The sequence below is a fragment of the Mesoplodon densirostris genome, chromosome 9, assembly GCF_025265405.1.
Source record: "Mesoplodon densirostris isolate mMesDen1 chromosome 9, mMesDen1 primary haplotype, whole genome shotgun sequence".
In the NCBI taxonomy this organism is placed as follows: Eukaryota; Metazoa; Chordata; class Mammalia; order Artiodactyla; family Ziphiidae; genus Mesoplodon; species Mesoplodon densirostris.
In genome coordinates, this window is record NC_082669.1 from 72,441,047 (window position 1) to 72,456,729 (window position 15,683).

Consider the following 15,683-nt stretch of genomic DNA (forward strand, 5'->3'; position numbering starts at 1 on the left):
TCTTGCTATTAGGTTAAGAAATGACCTCACTTCTCCAGTTTAAGACTCACAACTACTATGGATGTACTAAACTCAAAATAATTTTATAGCTTTAATGTATCTGGGAAAAGTCTGTGATCTGCTAAGCAAAAAATCAAGTCACCTAGGGAGAGGTATAGTTTAAAGAAGGCTTCCTTTTCCCTCCCCTTCACTGTTTGGACAACTTGAGGTCTACCAAGACAAAATACCTTCAATACTAGTACAATTAAAACTTAGCCTTGGACTTCCCTGGTGGCACAGTGGTTAAGAATCTGCCTGCCAATGCAGGGGACACGGGTTCGAGCCCTGGTCCGGGAAGATCCCACATGCCGCGGAGCAACCAAGCCCGTGTGCCACAACTATTGAGCCTGCGCTCTAGAGCTTGTGAGCCATAACTACTGAGCCCACATACCACAACTACTGAAGCCCGCGTGCCTAGAGCCCGTGCTCCGCAACAAGAGAAGCCCCCGCAATGAAAAGCCCCTGCTCACTGCAACTAGAGAAAGCTCGTGCAGAGCAAGGAAGACCCAACGCAGCCAAGAATGAATGAATGAATGAATGAATAAATAAATAAATAAATAAATAAAACTTAGCCTTAAAGAAATTTTATATCAAGACATACTGCCATCAGTGAAGGTATTTGATTTCCAATTGTGTTATTTCTATCAAAAAAGGAAAATGAACACTTGTCTTGCTTTAGAATACAACGTGATTTTATGTATTTATTATGCATGCATTTTAATATAACAATGAATTACCTATTCCATTTTCACTATAAACTCTAAAACCAAGACATTATTTTCTGAGGACCACAGTTAAAAGTCTTTATGTTATGCTATTATTGGCCTCAATAAAACAGAGCTTATGTTTAATAGATCTGGTCAATCAGAGGTGGCAAACTGGCAACCCAAGGGATGAATGTGGCCCACAAACAGGTTTTCATTGGTCTGAACAACCTTTGTTTGAAATAGCTGTCAACATTTACAAATTAGAAGACTTGGTATAAAATTCAGGTTACCTACCTTCTCTTAAAAATTCTGAGGGTATGATAACACTAGACCCAAACTGTAGCCCAAGTTAGATAACTGCTGGTTTTTAGTTTCCTACTGTGCCCAGCCAGCTCCCTGCAATCATTTATGATCCCTGCTCAAATCCTATAGGTATGTGACCCTTGAGATAAAGTTGTATAAAGTTTGCTAGCTAGGAAGAAAATCAGAATTTCCTAACATAATAAAGTTGGTCCATCTTGGTACTTACTTTGAATATCTGAACTCTATAAATGAAAATGCAATGCTATGCCACAGAATGTTATGCGTTACATTGTTTCAATGCAGGAAAAAAGCTGACGTCAGAGTTCTTTTCTCTAAATACCTCTGAGATTTTACAATAACTCTATCAAGTACCTTTTATAGCATGGATCATTAACTTCCATTCAGTAATAAAGAAATTTAGGATACTCTAATTACATAAGCAGAACAGTTTTTTTAGTTAAGTAGATGTAGGATATCTTAATATCAAATAATATCCTAATTCTTAAATAATATGGTTATGATGGAAATGGCCTTTTTGAGAGACATCAAATACCTTTAAAAAATGAACTTTTTCTTGCATCTTGCTTTCCAACTATACTGTTTCACTTGTGGATGTATCTTTTTATAAGAAATCAAGTTTACGACACTCAAAGTTTTATTAAGACAATATGCTTGAATTTGGTAAAATTATGACTTTTTATGTCTCCAAGCCATTGGAACCCTTTCTTGCTGAGTCATATAGCGCCCCGATGACTACTCTCCTTCCCAGAAGGTGCCTTGTCTGTGCTTTCCCCTCAAGATGCTACTGGACTTTTGGTGACAAGAGTTAATTTTACAAACCAATAATGTTAATGTGTAATACCTTAGTACTAAGCTTCAGTTTTTCACATTGGGGAAGAATAGACAGGTTGCCAGAGAGAGTCCATAAGCAATTTACATTTTTCTATATTAGAATAAAGATACTTTGTGAAGTTTAATGTGACATTCACATGAATTTAAGATAAAACATTTTTTTTGCTCACACCTTGATTTCCTTGGTTATTCTTTACACTTCTGCTGTTAGGTTACTGTCTTAGTAACCTTAGTTTGAAAAGTATACTCCTGAATTATCAAGGTCAATATACATTGTAGAAAGAATTGCATTGAAATGTTTTTTTCCACTAGGTTTTGTAGTTAGAGAAACAAGTTTCACTTAATTTGGAAAGTTAATTTTAACAAACCAAAATGTTTGCCAATTACGTTGAGTTAATAAAGCACTGAGGTCTGAAGTAAAAGAATTTTCAGTTAACACAGCTGGCAGAAACTCTGAGCTTTCCTGTGATTAACATGTAACGTGGAAGGATAGCTAAATGTTTTTACAAAATACCTGACAACTGGATACATAATATGACATGAAATGGAATCTTGATTTGATTAGCCATAGTATTTTGGGGCCTAGAACTTAGGAGAGATGTGTGTGGTCCTAGAAAGGGCTCTCAAGGATCATTTAGTCTATTTCCCTCAATATATATACAGGGAAAATGAAGCAGACACTGTGCAATGTTTACATGAGTACATACCATGGGGGCAAAAATAAAAATAGAAACAGACATTCTGCAACATAGTGTGCAAGGGAAACCTCAGAGATCGAGTCCATCTCTCTCCTATAGAGCAAGAGTCCTAAAAATCAATCATAAGTCAAAGAATATTTTTAAAAGAAGGCAATTCCTGAATTTCTTAATTACATTTACAAGTCTAACAAACCTCTTATTTAAGACAGTAATTCTTACAAACAGTTATAAGACCCATTTCTCTATTGGCTAAGAGGGTTATATTTCAAGATATTGTAAAGATTAACAAGAACATCTTTAAGGAGTGCTTTGATATGCTAAGATGGAAGGATGAAAAAGATATTTTACTGTATGTTTCTGACATCGATTTTTTGGCAAATATATCTGCACATTTCTTCTGGTAACTACAAGTCTAACATCTGTTCTTCTTCACACTACCACTCCTCAGTACTTAATCCCCCATCTTTCCTAACTGCATCTTTTCCTCCAGAGGTTACAATATAAGATGCCTGGAACCAAATAAAAGATTTCAAAAAGCTTTCTGCTTTATAAATCACTTCAGTGGATTATTTTCACTTAGATGGTGGAATTTAAACATCACTTCCTTCTACAATCTCCATTTCATGCCACTGTTTGTGGCTTTTGCTATTGCTGTGTTTCCTACTTACTATGGCTGGTATAGCATTGCCACACCAGGAAAGCTAAGATGACTGCCCTAATGAGAACTATTTGATAGGGAGGGAACAGGGAATAATCTTTCCATTTTAGCTACTCCATACAAATATTTCCTTCCATTAATAAGGGTAATCAAAAACTGACTGTATTTGCAAATAACTATTTTGAAAAATATAAAGTCTTAGGAATAGGAAAACAATGGATACACTACTTCACTGAAGAAATTCTTGAAAGCTCTTTAATTATTTTGTTTCAGTTGAAAATACCTAATTTTATCTTAACCCTCTTGTCAATACTTGGTTGTGTATACTCCACATGAAACAGAAAGGAAATACATGAAATGCAATGATGAGGACAGTGGTCAACAGAGAAAAGGTATCTATTGTGGGAGCTGTAATGGAAGGGATGTTTCTGCTTTGTTCCCTGGCAGAGTCAAAGGGGCATGAAGAGAGAAATTAGCCACCTACACGTTGTAGACAGCCTTTTGGGGGCACCCTTGTATTTGCTTCTTTCAAATATTTACTCAGTTTACAGACTAGGCACCCAGTTTTAACTTTGCTACTCTTCCTAAGGCACTAAATAACTATTACTATGAGTTGAGATTGAAGCTGTAGCTGAAAGATGAGGATGGGTGCCTGAACAGGAAGAAGGTAAATACGCTTGTCTTAAAGCTTCCGAAAGACAGTAATCACTATTTCATAGGTGTATCACAAAGAGCAAAAAAAAAAAATCTTCCAAGTCCCTATAATCAGCTTCTACCAAAGGCATCCTTGCCAGCTAAGTGAGGCTCTTTTGACCTGGTACCCTTTGAGTGCAGGGGGTGCACTGGGGTTAGAAAAGCCTGGTTGAAACCATTTTGTGAAACAGTGGTATGCTGGAGTCCGGCCATGCTGTCTTGTCAGAGCTGACTGAATTTTTATTAATTGGCATGACAGTGATGTTACATTGCTTGAAACTGGTCCTGGTGGAAGTATTTATATTTATACCACGGAAATGGAGAGCTAGTTTGCCAACATACCTTTGTGTGGAAGACAATAGAGTGCTTGAGAAAGACTCCTGGTTCTGCAACTTGAGATCCAAGTCAAGAAAGTGACTGCACTTCTCTAGATAGTACTAGTATTGTACCTCATAATAGGTGAAAAGTACGCAGCACACAGAGTAACGAGCAAATATTAAGCACTCTATCACTGTTAGTTATAATTTTTCATATATAGATAGTTCATATGACTTTGTCCTTAAATTTCAAAGCAATTTTAATGGAATAACAAAGGCGCAAGGGTCCTGAAAAAAAGGCAGTGTGAACAATTTCATAATAAAACAAATATGCTTTTTTTGTTCATTCTTTCCCAGCTACCCTCCATGCAACATTTCTAACTTAGCATACATTTAATTTACTTGAACTTCTAAGACAAATATCATACAACTAAAAAGTATTAGAGGAGTACTGTATTATAATGCCAAAGAAGAACCCCATGCTTATGGTAAACATCAACTCTATTGTATGAATGTAAGGCCCAGGCTCAATTTGTGAATGGCACCCCATGGAATGGTGCAACACAATGGCCCTTTATAAAGCTGTAAGAAGCCAGACCTTGTAACTGATCAGGAATCTCAAACTGACAACTAATACAGCCCATGGAGATGTTTTATTTGGACAGTATAGAGTTTTTTCTTCTTTTTCTAAAATCTGAAGGTTAGATGCCTTTAAAAAAATCAACTTAAGCCCACCACTCCCCATTTCTTATATCCAGGAAAGTCTGGAGGAAACAAGAAGCAGCTTCAAAAGAGTCTTCTCACAATGAAGTCACAGAATGCAATTAACTTCTCCAGCAACTGAGTTGTAAGAACATGTAAAGATTTGTCTACCAAAGAAACTTATTACACACTCAGTGCCCAAGGTTTTTATTATCAGCTGGTCACATAAGCACCCCTATGTCTAGCACAGTCTAAAATTCCAGACTCCCTAAAGGAAAAGAAGTATTTAACATAAAACATACTGTTTGCACAATTTAGGCACAGCAAGCTACTCTTATCATTTAGGGAAAGTTTTATTTCAGTGTAGGAAACTGTTTACCAGTCAAGTTCCCAGACGCCAGGCTCAGGTTAATCTTGCAAGTAGGCCTTTCTAAGGATGGCAGTCTCAGGCCTGTTCTGTTAACTCCTTCTGCACCCCTTTAACTTTTCTTCCCTGACAGCCAGAGGGGTAGCCTCAGCCCAGGGTCTCTACCCAACACCGCAAAGTCTTCCTTCTCTCCCCATTTACCAATCACTAATGATCCCCACTGCTCCAGTTTTGTTAACAAATAAGAACATAATTCAAACTTTACCTTATCAAGCCAAACAAAAGTTGACTTATTTCCCATATGTTATTAAATATCACTCTACCAATCAGGGCTTCCAGTTAGCAGGATCCTAGCCATAATCTACAATGAGACACCACTCCAGCTAGAGGTGGAAAATCAGTCACTTAAACTACACATTGGCTTTATCACATAAATATGTAATTTCCATTTGACTGTTGGAAATACTGCCAAGGACTCCCAACACTGCCCTGAAGACCCTTCTCATCTCTCACTTCCAATCTTGTTCAACAATGTGCTGGGTCTAAGGCCATATGGATTTTATATCTAGGTTTCCCAGGATGGGCAGCCACAGAGAAGTAAGGCAGAAAGTGTACTGGCTGCCAGTTGACTGCTCAAATGTGCCACTAAGGACTTACTTCTGACCCACTAGTGAGCAGGCACCTGACGCTGGACAGCTTTCAGCATTCTCTCATCCCAGATCCCTTCTTCAGCATCCAGGAAGCACTGCACTCTTTCCTGCAAAGGTCCACAATCTCAGAAAACAGACATTTTCAGTTTCTGTCCCAAGGGTCAGGGAGCTGAGGCCCACCATGGCTGCCAGCAAGAGGCTAAGCAGGGTTCAGCAGGCTCCACCTGGAGTTATATTCAAGTCCTGCAGCCCATGCTAGATGCTCTGAACCATCTAAAGGGCCTAAGTGCCTCCTGAGGAACCTACTGCCTGGACCAGAAACAAACTGAGTCCTGGAACTCCTTGACATTGACAGGGCAATCAATTAGGAATGACCAGAACCTGAGACCTACCTTAGTTCCACTATGGTAGACTTATCTCTGCCTGGATTTAGCGTTGTTCTGCCTATCTTACACTAAAGAGGACTGCGGTCACTCTCCAACAACAATATACATTGCCTGCCTTGGAAAGATCCAGATCGTGAAACTTGAGAGACTGTCAGCTAGGGATTGGCAAGGCCTCAAGGGTGGAGGCCAGAGATGAATGGGCTACTCAGCCATCCTGGCCCCTCTGCGCAGCGCATTTCTGAATCCTGAAACCAGCCCTGAAGCTGCTGCTTTAGCTTCACAGCTGGGGAGGGGAAGGATGTATCATGTCAGAATTCATTCAGATGCTAAGTAGGAACTTAAGCATATTTTATGGGGGTCTTGTTCCGATAAATCTCCCTTATTTGATTAAAGAGGCTTGAAAAGTACATTTGGAATTTGCTGCAATCATTCTCCCAAATGGTGGCATTTGAAGTACAGCCAGCTAGGATTGCTGGTGCTGTTTAGAAGCCTCAAATAACCCAAGCATAAGAAGCTGGAATTGGGTTAAAATAAAGATTGTAGAGCCAGAAACCAAGCACTGTCAATTCTCAATCTTTGGAGCTGCCGATGCTTCCTAACTACCATCCAAGAAAAATGAAAGAGCATTCATTTTGACCTAATGGTGGGAAATCCCTTTCCCAACTGGTAGGGCTTGCAGTAGGACTCCAAATTAAAGAAATCTGGTAAAGAAATCTCAGCTGTCTCTTTCAGCATTAAGGGGGAAAAAAACAAACAGCATTTTTATAATTACCATAAATTTTAAGTGAGTGAAAGCCCTATTCAATCAATTGCAATTTCCACACCAAAAAAAAGAAATCATAAAATCACTGCCAAAATAATAGCTGACCTTTTTATTAGTGTTTAGCACAATTTCATATTTCAATAAAAAGGGAATGTAATACACACTACTATATATAAAACAGGTAACTAATAAGGACCTACTGTATAGCACAAGGAACTCTACTCAATACTCTGTAATGGCCTATATGGGAAAAGAATCTAAAAAGGAGTGTATATATGTATATGTATAACTGACTCACTTTGCTGTACATCTGAAACGAACACAACATTGTAAATCAACTATACTCCAATTTAAAAAAAGGGGGGGTGTACCTTCAAAAAAAAGCAGCAGTAGAAAAGGTTTCTTCTAACAAAGGAAAATAAATAGCAAGATTAAAATTGTTTTAATCTTAGAATAAGCTTTACATAATGGCTTTAAAAGACTGGTCAGATTCCATGTAATTTATAACAAACTAAAAAATTTGCTGGCTGCAAGTTCAAAGAACTTGCACTGCAGCAAAATGCTAAAATAGGGCATTTGCCACAGGCAAATGGAATCACGCAGCTTCACCTAGCCTACAGACAGATTTTCAATCACTGACAAAGCCAAGTTGAACCTAATGCATTATAAAAACCTGTACAAAATTAATTTAACCAAATGTAGTCTGCTTTTATGATCTCAACTCTGTGCCCTGAAGGTAAACATCAGCCAACTTCTCCTCAAATAAAGTGGATTTTGAAGTTTATTAAGACCTTAACACACAAAACTGTGTGCTAAGTATCTAAACTGAGCAATTTGGAAAGTGTTGCTTATATCATCCACATCATGATTTGCTAACCTTGAAGATAATTTTTTAAATTCCATTATTTTCTTCTTTAAATGAGTACTTAAATATTTGATGATTATTAACAATTTCAGTAAAGCATTAAAAAGTTCTCTGGCAAGTATCAAGCCTAGTCCCCAAAATGCCTTTAGGGGCCTAAGCAAACTGAGAATGTAATATAACAGGGAGAACCGGAGATACTGCATGCTCCATCTAACGCATTCAAAATCAAAAAGAAAACAAACACTTGTCTGTGGGCTGACGAATGGGCCATAAGTTTGTAACTCCCAAATGAAAGCTTGGAACCAGAATCTGAAGCTTTTTCCTAATATAGTTGCTTCCTAACACAACGTCTATATGATAGATTCTTTATTGAGTTTGATTAGTGCAAAGTAGTTTACATATGAACTGTGACACTCACCTGGAGATTTCTTGTCACATATTTAGATGTCCTGGATGGGAGTTAACTATAAATAATCGGAATATTTTAAAACAACTTTTTTTGGCTTTCTATATGATGGCAAATAATTGTTTTCATTACATAAAATGAAATACCACTACTGAAGTAGCATTTTACCTGCTTAAGAAACCGGTCAGTGGCGTTGCTGTGCTTGGCTAACACACTTGGCAGAGAAGGATTAGCATATTCAAACTGAGGATTGTAGGTATAGTCAGACTTAAAGAATCTCACTTTTTCTTTCTCCAAGTTGGTGGGCTTTATAGCACTCAGTATACAAAATTTCTTTCCAGAAAAGTCATCTCCTTTTTCAAAACTTCTAGACAGCTGAGGCTGCAGCTTTGGCTTTGGAAGAGTGGAGAAATGGCGTCGCTTGACCTTTCTTTCATTTTTGGGTTTAGGTGGCAGTACTGTGCTGTTTCCTGTAACAGAGATATCATGTGTAAACTTTACAGGACTTGACATTGAACTAGTGACAAAAACAGCAGGCTGCCTTTCTAGGCAGTACCAAGTATCACTGCTCATCACAGGCACTGGGGCTTTCATCTTGCGAAGATCTTTACTACGTGAAGAGCTAGATTTGCTGGGTTTTCTACATCTTTTGGAGTAGGTGGAGGAAGACTGTTTTTGTGAATGATGCTTTTTCTCCTCTTTGCTCTGTAGTAGGACATTGTAACTACTGGTTCCAGTTGTGAAAATGTCCTTTAGTATTCCAGGAGATAAATGTGACATGCTTCCTTTGCTGTCAATGATCAAGGACTCTTCTGCATTTAGAATAGACTTCTTAGCAAGTTCTTGCTCAGGCCAGTGAAGCTTTTCTGTGTTAATAAACAAAATCAAAACAAAAGAAATAACAAAAGATACCAGATGAAGCAAATTGCTTATTATATGAAAAGTATTCTGAAGGTTCTGTAAACTTTATAATTTTGCAACAATTTTTAGAAAAGACATTTTAAATATTAAAAGACTATATTACTAAAATTTGGTCAAGCTAGACACGGTCACTTCTGTAAGAATGTACATATGCTAAATTATCTATAAAAATCCTCAGCTTCAAACCATTTAGACGACCAAAGTCTAATCTAGATGTGAGATAATATACATAAATAATCTGAACACTCAACTCTACCAAGAATGTGGATTTTGTAGAAAGGATATAGTTTAATAGTATTACCAATATCAAAGTAAAATCCAAGGCATTTTCAAAGCCAATACAATCTTGAAATCTGACACCATATATAAAGGTAGCCATCAGTAAAATAAGGACAACACTGTGTTACATATATCAAAAAAAATTTTTTTAATTAAATAAATGATATGTGCACATTCAAGCATGTTTTAGTAATGTCACTCAATATTTATTAGTTGCTTTTCTTAATTTTAGGCTATGGGTTAAGATTAAAGAAAATCAAGTTTTTTCTTGCCAAGACTTAAAAAAATAATTACTATGTAAGATATCAGTATATCAAATGCCAAATTAAGGAGAGGTCAGTTTTGCCTTTAGATCTCAAAAGTGCTTTAAAGAGGTAAGAATAACTTGAAATATTGTTGCTTGTGTACTGTTTTAAAACTGTGCTGATTTGCATTCTTTCATTCCAAAAATACAGGAATACTGCTAATAGGTACATGGATCTGAAAAACATCTGTATAAATACATTGTTCTTGCCTTCAACCAGCTTCTAATCTGGCTCTGAAGGTAAGGCAGTCCTATGAAGATTTGAGTACTAATACGAGGTAGTATAAGCTTAAATGTGAAAAACAAAAGATACAGACAATAACCTAGGCTTCAGGGAAGGAAGAGAAACATTGAGAGGATTTCAGGTAAACCCTTAAGAGCTTTCAGATTCAATTCTAAACTGACAAAGTGTTTGAGTTTGTCTTAAATCCTGTTATTTGAACTCCTATCTGATCATGTCTGCTTATAAACCTTTTCTAAATCCTTTCTGCAAATGTGATACATGATTCTCTCAACCACCTCTCTTTTCTAAGTCTCATGGATCCTTATGCCTCTAGCCCTCAACCTCTGGCTCCTACTATGGAGGCAATTTCAACGCTAGCTGACTGGGACAGCTGCCTTCCTTGCCAAGAAAGAGACAATTTATTTAATTCCATTTTTTTTAAAACTGTTTATCCACATAGATCTGTCGCTCACTCACTCAAGATTAGACATTCAGGGATCCTTTCTATAATAAGTAGTAATAAATAATAATAATAGCAGCCACTATTTGTTGACACATTTATGTGAGTTTGGGATTTCACCAAAAACTGTGCACGTTATATCACTTAAGCTTCAGAAATGTTAAGTAATGTGCTCAAGGTTATACGACAAGAAAGTAGTGAAGAGCAAACTGTGAGTCGAATGCAGAGGTGTCTGATTACAGAGTCCACGCTCATTCTATTATATAAGGTCATTCATTCAATTATCAACAGACATTCAGTATTAAGTCTGCTACACGCACAGCACTACATCTTTTCTTCCTCTGTACAAACACAGCACCCTAGTAAGACACAGTAATCTGAATAACTGATGTATTCAATACTAAGATAGGTACCAGGACCATGTGTTATTCATGTTTCTCTTTCCAACATCTAGCATGGTATCTGGTAGACATTCAATAAATGTACACCGAATAAATAAATGAATGAATGAATGGCACGACCCTAAACATGCCATTCTCTGACCACTTTAGATACACAGTTATTTGTAGTTCTGGAACCATTCTATACTTCTATGAGGAGATGACTGTAGAAGTGGAAATATAACCTGGAAGACCTTGAACCACTGGTTCTCAAATGAGAGCAACTGTGTCCTCCAGGAGACTTTTGGTTGTCACAGTTAGGGAGGGATGCTACTAGCATCTTGTGGGTAGAGGCCAGGGATGAGGTTAAACATCCTTCAATACATAGGACAGCCTCCTACAACAAAAATATTCGTCCTAAAATAATGCCACGGTAGGGAAACCCTGCACTAAAAGTTTTTAAAGCCCAGAAGTCTTAGGGTTTAGGGTAAAGAAACAGTATGAGGTCAAAAGTAGATAATAAACAATCCAAATATGTAAGGTACTTAGAAGTCCTTCTAGTTAACATTTTCTAGGCCAACGTATGAAATTTGAATTCTGCTGTCTAAAGGTAACATGAAAGTATAAACTTGCAGGGGTTAAATAAAATGTCTACTACATGGACAAGCTGAGAGATAGGAACTAGACTGCACAGGGTCATGTTGAAGGTTGATTGTACAAAGAAGCCATTCAATAATGTGAATAAACAGAACAAACAAAACTTTCATCAATGGCTTGTAAGTCCCAGATCCTCAGGGGTTTCATACTTAAGGGTTGCCAACTGATAGTCAAAATTGGGTAGGATGGGCAAACATAGGCTAAGGAACACAAGCTGCAGTCCAAATGCCCAAGAACAATGTCGGTGTCCCTAACAAGACACCACAAGTTTAGGAGGCAAGAGGTGATAAAGAAAGTCGGACTGAAACGGACACTGAAAGGAAAAGAGCAAGAGAACTGAGATAAGAATAAGGGTATCACAAACCGAGAAAAGTTGGGTAAGGACTAGGCACAGCCAGGAAGGTAAAAGGAGGTAATCACGTTTTTCTCGTTTGGTCTTCATAATAAAAAGGGGGAATTTACCTCAAATTAAAATCAGTTAACAAAACTACTCTGAAGAATTCCTAATTTGGGTGGTTTGTTACAGGTATATTGATTTAAAAAAAAAAAAGAATATTCAATGTAAAAAGTGCTTTCTTTGGTTCCTAAGACTCAGTAGCTCTGTTGATCAAAGAGCTGCGTTCATAGAGTTTTCTGTTGTTTTGTCATAAAGCATCTAAATTTTTAATTCTGTCCCATCTCAAACAACCTATACACTTCAGGATACTTAAACAAAAGTCCTAAACCAGCTGCCAAAACACTCAAGGAGGAATGGGGGGAGTGGGAGAGAAATTACAGTGTGTGCATGACAGAACCCCTTCCCCCCTCTCAGGAGTTGCAGCATTTCAGTTCACTTGCTAATTATCTACTACCTGAGAGGTTTAGCATCAGTCCTTTTTAAGCTCCATCTGCTCAAAAGTAGTCTGGGAGTACCAATGGTGTATCTACTTAGTAAATGTCAGTCCTGCCAAATGCTGATATCCCATGAAGTTCATAAATGTGGGGCAGGTGGACCTTCAAACAACTCTTACAAGATAGATATAAGTTAATTTCTCAGAGTCATGCTAATCTTATTTTAGTTGTATTAAGTATTAGAAAACCTAAAATACTGTTTTTGTCATTTTAAATACTACTACTGTTTAAGAAAAACAACCTTTAAAACAGGCTTAAGAACATAATAAAAGGACAAGAAGAAGAGTTCAATGAAGAACATCCTATTCTCCTAACTCCTTTTTTCCTGAAAAATCAAAACTTTAAGCATAAGCAGACTTCTTTGGGGGCAAGTGTAACTCATTTTCTCTCATAAAAGTAATAAAATAAATAAAAATCATACTCTCATATTAAAAGTCACTATTTAATGTAACATTTTAGCCACCAGCAGTCTACTTCACTATAACTTGGAGAAAATGAAAATAATTTGTTGATCAAAGAAGTCATTCACCCCAAAATGATTACCCATATTGAGGGAAAAAAGGAAAATAATATTACATTAAAATTGATAGTATATTCACAAGTGGATGACTATACTGAAATTACTAACACAATGAAAGCTGAATTTGTATCTAGAACAGGAGTAAAGAATACCAGGATTCTTGGCTTCCATTCCCAACTCTTTCAATAACCTCTCTGTAACAGTGGCTTCATCACTAAACCCATCAGCGTCTCCTGATCCTCATCTAAAGGAATGGAAGAAAGAGGGGAACACTGCTCACTAAATTCTTAGTATTTCACAACTGAATAGGTGAGGTTTCACAGTAGTTACAAGGTCTCTGGCTGAAAGGAAGATCAGATCATCAGAAACAAAGCCTGCTGGAAAATACCATTCAACCAATTTTGACCCATAAAATGGCAATTTCATATGGTTCACTTATACTTATGAAACCTGAGAACCCGGGGTAATTTTATACCACAAAACGATAGGTTGCTTGATTACAAACAGAAGAAGAGGCAAAATAAAACAACTCCCAAACAAGATAAACACTTTAGTTTTACCAAGCTGTTCATCATTACTTAAACTCAAATGATCTAACATCTGTCAACAGCAGAAAGGATATGTAAATTGTGGTATATTCATACAACAGAATACTATATTGCAACGAAAAAGAACAAACTGAGTTTGCAAGCAAAAATATAGATGAATCTCACAGACAATACTGAGCAAACAAAGCCAGATCAAGAGAATACATACTGTATAATTCCACTTATATGTGGTTCAAAAACAGCCAAAACTTGGGACTTCCCTTGTGGTGCAGTGGTTAAGAATCTGCCTGCCAATGCAGGGGACACGGGTTCAATCCCTGGTCCGGGAAGATCCCACATACTGTGGAGCAATTATGCCCGTGTGCTACAACTACTGAGCCTGCGGGCCTAGAGCCCGTGCTCCTCAATAAGAGAAGCCACCGCAAGGAGAAGCCCGAGCACCACAGCTAGAGAAAAGCCTTTCCACAGCAATGAAGACCCAATGAAGCCCAAAATAAATAAATTAAAAAAAAAAAAAAACAAATAAAACAGGCAAAACTAATTTGTGGTATTAGAAGGCAGAATAGTGCTTATCTCTGAGGGAGGGGTTATAACCTGGGAGGAGGTACCAGGGTACTGGGGGCTAGAAAGCTATCTTGTTCTGCGCAGTGGTTACATATGTACAGATTCATCAGGCTGCCCATTTAAGACTCAAGCACTTTACTGAATGTAAGTTACACTATAATTTTTAAACTGGTATATTTAAAATATCAGTATCTTTGAAAACATTTATTGCCCAATTTGTCTGCATTATAACAGGTAATCTTTTAATTATAATACCTCCAAATTCAACATTATCCAATATAGTTTCTCAACTGTAAGTAAACAGAGAGATGAAAAGGCACTGCTAGTATCATTCAAGAACTGAGGAACTCAACTATACTTCAGGATTCTTAAAAATGTCACAGCCCCGGTTAGGGGCGCTTCAGTGTTACTCTATCAGCAGCAAGGACTCTTATAATGTGATACTATTGTTTTTTGGTCAGAAACTGCTTGTGGTGGTGGTGATGGTGTGGTTTTGAAGTTAGAAGCATGCAGGGTATTCTATAATGCTGGGAAATGATGGTCTGTGGTAAAAGAAAATGCATTCAATACCATCTAAAACAACAGTGAACATGCGAGAAACACTTCCCCAGGCTTTCCACTTAGGGTGAAGACAAATCCTAATCATGGCACCTGAGGTCACTCATGGTCAGGTCACTCTGCCTCTCTGGCCCCATCATGCACAATGTTCCCCCTTCATCAGTCCACTCTCGCTTCCCTTCATTTTGTCAATCCCTCACACTCACCACTCCCTCTCCAGACACAAAACATCCTCATATTCTGTTCCCTGTGTTTGAAGAGCCCTCCCCTCTCCTCTCTGTTAGATTAATCCCTATTCATCCTTCAGTTCAAGTATCACTTGTTCAGGAAAACTTCCCCTGGAAGGTTGACTCGCTTGTCATGGTTGCAGTCTTACATTTGTTTATATGATGGCCTTCCTCATCACTGAAATTATAAGTCCCATTATGGCATACATCTATGTTTGTTTCTGCTCACTCACTGCCCTGAGAGGGAGCCAAGGAAACAGAATATTTGAGAGGACAGAAAGGATACAGGACTTGAATGCCTGAAGGTTGAGGCAAAAATCATACCAGGATGCATAAAAATGTGAAACAATTAGTGATGTTGAAGATAAATTTTAATGGCAGGTGCCTACTGCTGTAGGACAGACAGGAGCTATGTGCCTAGGTGTATTCATCCCACATGGCCAAACACTGCTCTTAAGACTTTTGTCTCCAGTATTTTAAACATTCACTTTTGTTACAAAGGAGCTTCATTTCCAGATGATTAATCACTTTTATATCACATATAAGATACAGGCAGTAGGAATTCATAAAATAACATAATCTTATATGGCTTCTGTTAGCATTTTGTTACTCACTTAATGAGCTATGTGTCTTCTTCTATTTTGAAAACAATTTTATAGTCAAGTAAAATATGATCTTTCCAGGCAAAAATTACAGACTTGCCTGTGATAAAAACTTAAAAGCACCTGGAGTAAACTATCAGCTA

At 37.5% G+C, this 15,683-nt stretch overlaps 1 protein-coding gene across 6 annotated transcripts in view; it reads right to left on the reverse strand.

The window, feature by feature from the left end:
- MATCAP2 (microtubule associated tyrosine carboxypeptidase 2) overlaps positions 1–15,683 on the reverse strand; it is a 94,098-nt gene that overhangs the window by 56,535 nt on the left and 21,880 nt on the right. For 5 of the 6 annotated variants that reach the window (XR_009533408.1, XM_060108791.1, XM_060108794.1 and 2 more), the window contains exon 2: positions 8,575–9,272. Coding sequence is in view for 5 of the 6 variants with exons in the window: in XM_060108790.1 (XP_059964773.1) it covers positions 8,575–9,272 (698 nt within the window). In the remaining variant the exon portion in view is untranslated. The remainder of the gene's footprint in view (positions 1–8,574; positions 9,273–15,683) is intronic. The other variant, XM_060108793.1, reaches the window with a different exon arrangement.